Source organism: Sinocyclocheilus anshuiensis, unplaced genomic scaffold (assembly GCF_001515605.1).
Source record: "Sinocyclocheilus anshuiensis isolate Anshui unplaced genomic scaffold, SAMN03320099.WGS_v1.1 scaffold303, whole genome shotgun sequence".
In the NCBI taxonomy this organism is placed as follows: domain Eukaryota; kingdom Metazoa; phylum Chordata; class Actinopteri; order Cypriniformes; family Cyprinidae; genus Sinocyclocheilus; species Sinocyclocheilus anshuiensis.
Genome location: NW_015549583.1, coordinates 664,603 through 675,592, shown reverse-complemented (window position 1 = coordinate 675,592; position 10,990 = coordinate 664,603). Strand labels below are relative to the sequence as shown.

Below are 10,990 nucleotides of genomic sequence, written 5' to 3'. Positions count from 1 at the left end.
GACCCAAAAATGAACCCAGCAGATCATCTTGTTCGCCTCCGTCAAGGTAATCGCTCCATTGAGGATTATGTTCAGGACGTTTGTGGACTCTATCACCAAGTGGATTTTAATGAAACATTCCTTAAGGACATTTTCCGTTATGGTTTGGACAAAAATATATCTTGTTTAATGCCACGCAATACTCCTCACTCGACTCTTAAAAAAGACATTGACTTTGCTTTGTTGCTGGCTGGTTCACCATGTGTCATATGATCCTTCAGAAATCATTCTAATATGATAATTTGGTGCTCAAGAGACATTATTATACAAGTTGAAAACAGCTTAATATTTTTTTCAGAATTCTTTGATATATGTGACCCTGAACCACAAAACAAGTCTTAAGTCGCTTGGGTATATTTTTAGCAATAGCCAAAAAAACTAATTTCGATTTTTTTTCTTTTATGCCAAAAATCATTAGGATATTAAGTAAAGATCCATGATGTTCCATGATGATATTTCCTACCGTAAATATATCAACTTAATTTGATTAGTAATATGCATTGCTAAAGACTTAATTTGGACAATTTTAAAGGTGATTTTCTCTATTTTGATTGTTTTTGCACCCTCAGATTCCAGATTTTCAAATAGTTGTATCTCAGCCACATATTGTCCGATCCTAACAAACCATACATCAATGGAAAGATTATTTATTCAGCTTTCAGATTGTGTATAAATCTCAATTTTGAGAAATTGACCCTTATGACTGGTTTTGTGCTCCAGGGTCACATATAAATGGTCTCATTGTTCTGCCATATATATATATATATATATATATATATATATAAAATCTATAGCCTATCTCAATACTAAAAAACACTTCTGAAAAGTGCATTGATTACATAACCAGTATTATGTGATGGAATCATGTCCCAGCTCACGACAGACCTTTCTTCTGTGGCTGAGGGCAGAATGCAGTGTTGCAGGCCTGGGACATCACAGGCTTCATCTGCGGGACACAGCCGGAGGAGAGACGTCCATGAAGGAGACACTGCACGGAGCGCAGCTGAACGCCTCCTCCACACGACACCGTGCACTGCAGACAACACAAAACACTAGGGATCATGTAACCATATCATCAATGTCGTGATATCACCATAGCAAAACTGTCTCGACATTATCGTGGTCACATGACGACATGAAACAATATATATCTTCCGGGCAAAAAGTGCCGTTTTAAAAAATATATTTGAACTTCTTATTCTAACATAAAAGGTGTTTAAAGTTGTGTTTTGGGGCATTATGCTTTGGCACAGTATCTGTCAAACGAACTCAAACCGAAAGCACAATATGGCTTAATCCCTTCATCAAGTCTGTTTCAAAGCGAAGCACACACTTCGTTCAGACGATCAGCTCGTGATCCAGTGTCAGGACGGCTCCGTTCACACTGAATGAATGCAGTGAACTCGTTTATTGCATGCGATGTGAATTTAGCACGTGTTTGGGAACGCAACGGCCACCAGCTATGCTTTATTTTCGCGGCGGAAGATACAGCATTTCATTAGATTTGTAGTGAGACGTGTTTTTGTAAGCCTGTTTTCACTGAAGCTGGAGTTTTCTGTTTCCTTCAAAATAAAAGCTTAAAAGTGCAGCATGAATTGCTGACAGCTAGCGGTTTAAATGCAATCCAAATTCAAAATATCTCTTTCAAGTGTAGAAATTAGGAAAGAAGTATTGTAATTTCCCTACTGTAGTGTAAAGCACAAATAATATACCTATGAAATATTAATTTTCATTTATTTTACAGTGCACTTGTTTTACAATATTTGGCTATTACTGTCGTTGTTGTTGTTATTATTATTCTATTCTAATTTGTTTGGCTTCCTAAAACCCCAGTGTGAATGTAATTTAGACTGAGACAGTATATCACAAATGAAAAGAGGGTCGAGTCCACTTTAAAGTTTAGGTACAAGTCAATTCACTGACTTTTCTCTGACTCAAGTTAAGATCATGGGTTGGAGCTCTTAATTTTGAACTCTCAAAGTGCATTAGACAGAATAATTTAACTTTGAAATGTAAAAAATTTCATTTTTTCCCCAATTCTTCACTTGTCTTTTTTTTTTTAATATTGCAATATTATCATATCGTGAGATTTTGATATCGTTACATCCCTACGAAACACAACATCAAGCTCCTGAGCTCATGGGACGAGGGAGACCTGCCTGAGACCACGGGGAAGAGTACCAGTCCGCTCTGCTGTGAGGACAGTCTGACAGGATACAGGTTCTCTGGAGCTCCATGGAGGGTTTGGGCACATGCTGACACTTTCTGGCTGACAATTCTCTGTATTTTCCTGCGACGTCCTTCTCTGCGCACTTCACAACATGCAGCTGAAGGCCCTTACCACAGGACACTGAACACTGCAGAGAGACAGAGAGAACATCACAGCCCTCGTTCAGCTCAAACACACGTCTGTGCATCAGAAAATGTGCTTAAGATCATGTGTTCAATTTTCAGGAAATGCATGAATTTATAAAAAAAAAGAGTATATAATGAATGCAGTGCCAGCTGCTTTGGAAAAGCATCTGCCAAATAACATTTACGCATTTATGCATTCAGCAGACGCTTTCATCCAAAGTGACTTAGCTATTATAATAGAGAAACGTAATGTAAGCAATCCTATGTTTATTAGATCACTAGATTAGGAAACACGCTAGAGTAGAGCAGAGAAAAGAAAGGATTATCTGGTAGCGCTTTCGTATAGGGACCAATTCTCACTATTAACTAGTTGTTTATTAGCATGCATATCACTAACATATTGGCTGTTTATTAGTACTTATAAAGCACCCATAAATGCCTTATTCTGCATGACCATATTTTAGATCCTTTAATCCTTAAACCCCACACCTAATACCTTACTGACTATTAATAAGCAGAAATTAGGAGTTTATTAAGGCAAAAGTCAGAGCTAATAGTGAGAATTGGTCCCTAAACACCAATTATTTTTTGTTTAGGATTGGTTTGGGGTTGTGGAGTGGTTATGCGCTGATGGAAAAGGAGTTTAAAGCTGTTTCTTGAATGTTGTGATGGTTTCAGAAGTCCAGGTGAAGGTTTGCAGCTCATTTTACCGGAGCGGAACAGAGAGGGTGAAGGTTCTGGAAAGCGACTTTGTCAATGTTGTTGTAAAGGAACAACAAGGTATATGTAAAAAAAAAAACAAGGCAACTTGATGCAGTAAGACTTTTGAGTTCTCTCAACAATAGTTTTTTACTTCTCAGTAAAGATAGTTTGTTTAGCCAATGTAAATTTGTTTATTCATGCAATGCTGATTGTCTTATTTTGCTATTAGAAACATTTTTGTCACAGCAACTGAAACAACAATTACTGTTGTGAGGTAATTAATTTTTTTCTGTTTCCTGGAAGATAGAAGAATGTGTAAAAAGTCACCACATTACCAAATTTATGTTTGTTTACGAATGACAACCTTAATGGATAACTTGGTCTAATTGTCTTTGTTTGCAAAACAACTTAAAAGACTAAGATATCCAGAAAATAGATATAAGTGGGTGAACATTCTCTAGGCCTCAAAAATAGACACAAAAAACCTCAAGAACGGTGAACAAATATTTAAAAGATGAGCTCTTTCTATCACATTACAACAAATAACGAACAATAATGACAAAACAACAAGAAAAAAAGGTTAATTGAAGTCAGCAAACAGCAAAACAATAATCCTATAACGAAAATAGATATAAGTGGGTGAACATTCTCTAGGCCTCAAAAATAGACACAAAAAACCTCAAGAACGGTAAACAAATATTTAAAAGATGAGCTCTTTCTATCACATTACAACAAATAACGAACAATAATGACAAAACAACAACAAAAAAAGGTTAATTGAAGTCAGCAAACAGCAAAACAATAATCCTATAACAGCAACTGCATAATTTATTCATGCTGCAATGCATGCTGGGTAGTGTTAATTTCGTTAACGAAAACTATGACGAAAAATGTTCGTTGACGAGCTTTTTTCCCATTACTAAGATGAGATGAAAACGAGACGACAATAAGGTCAATAAACGATAACTAAGACTATATCAACATGCAATTTCGTTGACGAAATAAGACAAGACTAAAATGTATTCAAAAAGATAAAACTTTACCAAAAACCTCTTTTTATTTTCGTCAAAAAAAGGAGACAAAATGTTATTGCGCACTGCACTTACTCAACCACTGTTGTTTTAATAGAGAAATAGGCTATTATTGGAATTAGTGGAATTACTTGGAATTTCACTGTTATAATATTTTTCAATTACCAGCTTTTATTGTAGACAGAGACAGTGCATAAGTCTTTGGTATTGATTTATATAATAAAACGCTTATAATAAATCAGAACACTAGATTAGGTAAAATACACCATGTATGTGTCCACATTCTATTGATTTGTGCTTACTGGTGAAAGTGCAATGTCTGAAATGCTAAAGTAAATTACTCAAATGACAACAATCATTACGATTATAATTTTGAGGAAAGATAATTGAAATCAGTTTAATCATTATACAGCATGACGAAAATCTGACTAAAATGCTCATACATTTCATTGACTTAAACTTGACTAAACGAAAACAGGACAAGGTTGACTAAATATGATAACTAAAATCTACATTTGAGTAAGACTAAGACTAAATTAAAAATGGCTGGCAAAATTAATACTGCTGTACGGTTCATTAATTATAGTAGTATTGATAAAATGTCAAGTTGTCATTGACTAAAACTAGACTAAAATACTTCAGGTTTTCTTTGACTAAAACTAGACTAAAATGTAGAGACTTTTAGCCCCAGTTTCACAGACAAGGCTTAAGGCTAGTCCTAGACTAAAATGCATGTTTGAGCTGTCTCAACTGAAAATAACTTGCACTGACATATCTTAAAATATGTCAGTGCCATTGTTTTGTCTCAAGATGCACGATAGTAATGTTTTTTTATAAGTTATTTTAATAAAAGCTGCTTAAATATTCTAATTTTACTAAGGCCTAGTCCTGGCTTAAGCTAAGCTCTGTCTGTGAAACTGGGCCTTAGTCGACTAAAACTTGACTAAAACTAAATAGGATAAGGTTGATTAAATATGATAAAAAACTAACAAGGACATTTAACACGGAACTAAGACTAAAATTGAAAATAGCTTACAAAATGAACACTAATGCAGGTAACTCACAAAGCCTTAACATTTAAACAATATGAAATTCTTTGTTCAGACAACTGTGTTCGGGACAACTTTTGGGGTAATTTTGTTGGTCTGACAAGGGTTTTCATGTATAGTTTCAAGAAAGGATATTTTTTTTAGTATTTGAGACTCAAAATGTTTCATAAAATGGAAAATATGCAGTTGCATTTTTTACAGTGTAAATGTAAAATATAAGAGGCCTGTGATAAATGATAAAGCTATCCTATAGCGGATGCTTTTATTTAAAGTGCTCTTATTACAAGGACAATCGCTGGGTTCCTACTCCAAATATTTGCTTTCACACCACATCACCCCAGTGTACACGATGCAGTGCAAGGGTTTTACCGGTTGCCAGGTGGAGACGAACCACTGGGCCTTGCGCTGTTTGTGGCAGCGTTTGATCATGCAGGTCTCTTGGCTGCTGGGTTTGGGCAGAGCGGCACAGGAGGCATCCTGCAGCACACGGGAGCCACTGCTCACACACGCCACCGCCCTCTTCATCACTCCCTTCCCACATTTACGAGAACACTGGGGGGGAAATCCAATCGTAATATCAGACAATAGTCTTCAGTGGCGTTTTAACTGTAGAATTAGTCGTGCATTTAGTCACTGTGTGTTTACATTCTTCTGGTCGGTGGATGCAGCATCACACAAAACAAAAAGTCTTCTGCCACTATTCACAACGAGCCGCAATTAGCTTATTTTGCAAGCATGTTGACCCTTATGCAACACTATGTAACATTTGTCTGATATTAACTGGAGTATTTAATCTAAAATTCTGAAAAAAAAAAAAAAACATTTTTTAAATGAGGGGAAAAACTGCACCTTGAAGTTTAACTGAACATATAAATGAAGTACAAAGTGCATTGTCCAGAAATGTACAGTTTATCATTGTATTAAATTGTTATGTTCTGGGTCAAACTAGATTAATTTGGTATAAGTAAAGCAGTAAACCTTCAATGTGAATACTTATCACATATTGCAAACATGAAAATATAGACTTAACTTTTTTTAAACATATGTTTTTCACAAAATGAGAAAATTAAAATTTTTTAGGGATGTGCGATATTAGATTTTTGCCGATATCCGATATGCCGATATTTTTCGAATCGTTTTGGCCGATAGCCGATGCCGATACTTATATAGATTTCCCTTTGTTTTGAAACAACACTAAGTCTCTCCTGTGCAGAAATTATAAACAAATTATTATTTAACTTTGGTTAGTTTTGAGCAAAAACGTATTTGTTAGAACTTTTCTTTAAATGAAAGGACATTGAAAGCTTTGAAAATAACTATAATAAATTCGATCTCTGCGGTTTTTTTTTTTTTTTTTTAAAGACAGATGCAGTTGAAACGTTTACATTTTATTTGTGGATCTAACATTAATAGATGGTCTAAAGCAAACGAGCTATACAAATTAAAAACATCTTTTAGAGCTCCTTCTATTTAGGTTTTCATAATCCATTAGAAAAAATACATATTAATGAATAAATCTGTATGTATTATTTAATTTACAAGTGCCATTTTTTGTGATTTTTATTAATGTAAGCTATAGCTTCTGGCCTTTTAATCAAAGCATACTCTGATTTATTTTAAGACATCAATTATTGCTTTATTTATTCAGAAACACAAGTTTAATTTTTTTGTGGGTGTCTGTGCAGTTGCCTTTAACCATGAAATTTGTAATCACAATCGTAATAGAAATTCCACAACACCTCAGAGTGTCAAAGCTTTGCAGGCATGTTCATGACCCTAAATTACAAATAGTCACACAATTTCAAGAAAAACACCCCAGGTTTACCAGTATTTTTTGCAAATGTGTTCGGGTCAAACTGATCATAATATAACATCATACAAGAGTTTACTGCCTTTGGCTGCTATTTAAAGAAAGATATACATTTTTACACACAATATGTTTATGTGGTTTATATTTTTATGTTTAAAGTATCAAGCTGTTAGCTTAGCAACATGCAGAGCATTTCTGTCATTTTATAGTCAAACCAAAATTTACTCAGACACCTTCAACATTTCTCACATTATCACAGTTTATTCGCTTTAGTTTAGAAAATGGTGAAGGTCTAAAGTTATTCAATAAAGTCATTCAATTACCAATAGAATGGTTCTAAAGTGAAGGTCATGGTAACCTTCCATTGGTCACTTTAGAATACTGATCCAAGTAATTAGCAGTTCCTTTACAGAAGGATTTGGTAATACTTGAGACATTACTAGTAACTTCACTTTTTAGCATTAATTATACATTATGCATAATTCATATTAATTATGAACCTGTATTCAGTAGTTCTCCAGGATATATGAAAATAAATATATGTGACCCTGCAGCACAAAAGCAGTCTTAAGTCGCTGGGGTATATTTGTAGCAATAGCCAACAATACATTGTATGGGTCAAAATTATCATTTTTTCTTTTATGCCAAAAATCATTAGGACATTAAGTAAAAATCATGTTCCATGAAGATATTTTGTAAATTTCTTACCATAAATATATTAAAACTTCATTTTTGATTAGTAATATGCATTGCTAAGAACTTAATTTGGACAACTTTAAAGATGATTTTCTTTGCACCCTCAGATTCCAGATTTTCAAATAGTTGTATCTCAGCCAAATATTGTCCTATCCTAACAAACCATACATCAATGGAAATATTGTTTATTCAGCTTTCAGGTGATGTATACATCTCAATTTCGAAAAATTGACCCTTATGACTGGTTTTGTGCTCCAGGGTCACAAATAGTAGTTACTGATTAGCTAAAAGTGAACTAGTTTCAACTGAATGCTATTACTTACATCAGAGTTTCTTGTTAGTTAATAGTAGTTACTAGAAGGTTAATAGTGCACTAGTCATTTGTTCCTGTGTAGTTATTCATTAACGATGAAACAGTATTCTAAAGTGTTACCGTAAAAATGAGTTGTGTGACTGAGCACTAACCTGCGACCAGGGTCCAGCGCTCCAGACCGGCGGGCAGCTGTGTGTCTTGCAGGTCTGTCTGCGAGACGGCGGTGGTTGTGCACACTGGTCATCGGTTTCCATGTGCACCTGATCCGGGCCTGCTTTCTGCATACAGCGCACCTGTCTGATCTGCTCTCCGGATCCACAACTGCGGCTGCATGCGGCCCAGTCCTCCACACGCCAGCTGCGGTGTACAGTAACACAACGCATATTACTAATCAAAAATGATGTTTTGATATATTTACGGTGGGACATTTACAAAATATCTTCATGGAACATAATCTTTACTTAATATCCTAATGATTTTTGGCATAAAATAAATCTATAATTTTGACCCATACAATGTATTGTTGGCTATTGCTACAAATTTACCTCAGCGACTTAAGACTGCTTTTGTGCTGCAGGGTCACATATTTCATAGGGAATATGGGGTCTTGTGTCTCTGTTGCCATAAACCTGTTTGTGTGAATTTATTAATTATGAGCTTGATTAAACGTTCACACAGCTATGATCTGCAATTTGAGCTGTAATACATACGGTACAGTTGGCACTCGTCTGGCCAATCAGACTTTAGTTATTTGCCCCATAAATATGACTGAGCATGGACATTATATTCTATTATGGCTCTATATATCTATCAGTTTCATACTAGTGCTGCTACATAAATTCAGATGTTTAAAATTAACAACTTTATTTTAATAGAACACAGAAGAATATATGCTGTGAGTGGAGGAAGCCGATCGCTGACGACATTAACCTTTCACCCCGACCACAGTGAGGTCAGGCTCTAAATGTGAACCTACACCTATTTCCATGATGTATTGGCTTCTCCATGCTCCTTTCTGGCACTGAGGACTGAAGATCAAATAATGTGGCACCCTAAAATACTCGCTAAGTGTGTCTGCGCATGCTGCCTGTATTCAGGAGATGACACACAACTGACTACTTATGTAAGAGCAGTGTACACATGTGAGTGGATGTGGGTCAAGCAAACATTTATATCACCATAATCTTCGACATTTTGCTTGATAATGACAATGTTTTTTTTTTGGACACTTACATGTGTGAATGTCATTCATTAGATACAACATTTCAAATGAAACCATACCAAAAAGAAGCATACTTCAAGTTAATTTTATTGAGTGAATTTAAGTTCAAGTATATTTTCCAAGTACACTTTATGTCGTAAGTATACTAAAATCATTGTACTAGATGTACTTGCATGTGATATTTCAATACTTCTTGGGACTAAATTGTCACACTTTTAAAAGCGTACTTTAAGTGTAACAGTAGAAAACTTTGAGAACACTAGTTACCATCTATGTTTTTCTTTAGTTTTTCAACTATACTACAAGTAAACATATATATATATAATGTTAGTTACTAGTTACATACTTCTAGCCCACTTAATATATGAAAGTAATCTACTGAGTAATCTACTAGTTTGCTAGTTTCTACATTGCAAGTACATTTTATATACTATGTATGTATTATTTTCGTACAATTATAGGCCAAATATACTTAGACTTTTCTGTATAAGCCAAGTATACTTAAGTATAACTTTAAGTATATCTCTGATACATACATAAAAAGTAGACTCACAGTATACTCTCTTATATTTAGTTTTTAAAAAGTATACTAATAGCACACTTGAATAAACCTATGCTTTTGTAAAAGAAGTGCCATTTATTGGAAAGATAGACACAGATATACTTGATAAAGAGTTTAGTTGGTTTAGTAATGCTGAAACAGCAGATGCAGTGCTGAAGTTGAAGACAGTTTTGTGTTGGTTTGTGATTAGTTGGTAGTTAATGTGATTGTTTACACCTCTGACTTTATAAATGCACTGAATTCTCCAAAACACCTGATTCAGACACATTTGCAGATGGTTTAATATTTTGATCTAATGCAGTGTGTGTGTGTGTCCTTCACCTCAACAGTGTGATTGTGTGCTGAGTTTGGAGGGGTTTTAACCTTGGCCTCTCATAACCCAAAGAGTTCAAGCCAAGCATACAGGACATCAGATAAACCTGATGCAATAAATGCTGTTTACAGAGGCTAGTTAATAAGGCAGACAAACACAGCGTGAGAGAGAGAGAACCCCAGTAAAACAGTATTTTCCCTGTGCTCTCGCAGCACGTGAAGCCATCGTCAGCACACTGGAATAGACACCAGCACATGTTACACGCAGAGTGACTCATTGCTGTGCCCTTGGACACCCCAAAGTGTCTCGCAACAACAGAACATAATCTATGAGAGTGAACGCAAATGTTTTTAGCCGCACAAGCTTGACTTCACACACTGCTGCCTTCCAAAAAACACTCGAGCACATACTGCAGTTTCAGTGGTGGCACAAGGGGCCTTAATGTGCTTAACTGTATTGAAACCCTCATGAATCAACATTTCTCACATTATCACAGTTTATCTGCTATAGTTTAGAAAATGGTAATACGATATGACGAGAACTTACACTTAAAGGGTTAAACTGTGTCAGAACAAATTCATCTTTGAATAACTTAGGTATGTAATGGATTACAATCAACCAAAAATTCAGACAACTGTTAGTATGACAATATTTACACAACTATCAATACTTTGTTGACCAATTAATTAGCACATTATTAGGAAAGGCGATTTGCAAAGATTCATTAAAAAACCTTACACTCACTTCTTCTGTAGATGAAGCTGGATCACGAATGGTTTGTGCGAACATAGACACATTTATGTAGATCGGGGAGCATTCCCTTCAAAAACAAACATAATCCACTGCGTCTTCAGCGGCTCAGATGTCGGGAGTAAATGACGACTGCTATGTTCATTAT

General features: G+C 35.2%; 1 protein-coding gene across 1 annotated transcript in view; it reads right to left on the bottom strand.

Moving 5' to 3' along the window:
- LOC107657842 (A disintegrin and metalloproteinase with thrombospondin motifs 16-like) overlaps positions 1-10,990 on the bottom strand; it is a 76,418-nt gene that overhangs the window by 2,660 nt on the left and 62,768 nt on the right. The window contains exons 20-23 of the mRNA XM_016446115.1: positions 8,148-8,352; positions 5,546-5,728; positions 2,199-2,396; positions 925-1,072 (exon numbers count right to left, since the gene is read on the bottom strand). Coding sequence (XP_016301601.1) covers positions 925-1,072; positions 2,199-2,396; positions 5,546-5,728; positions 8,148-8,352 — 734 coding nt within the window. The remainder of the gene's footprint in view (positions 1-924; positions 1,073-2,198; positions 2,397-5,545; positions 5,729-8,147; positions 8,353-10,990) is intronic.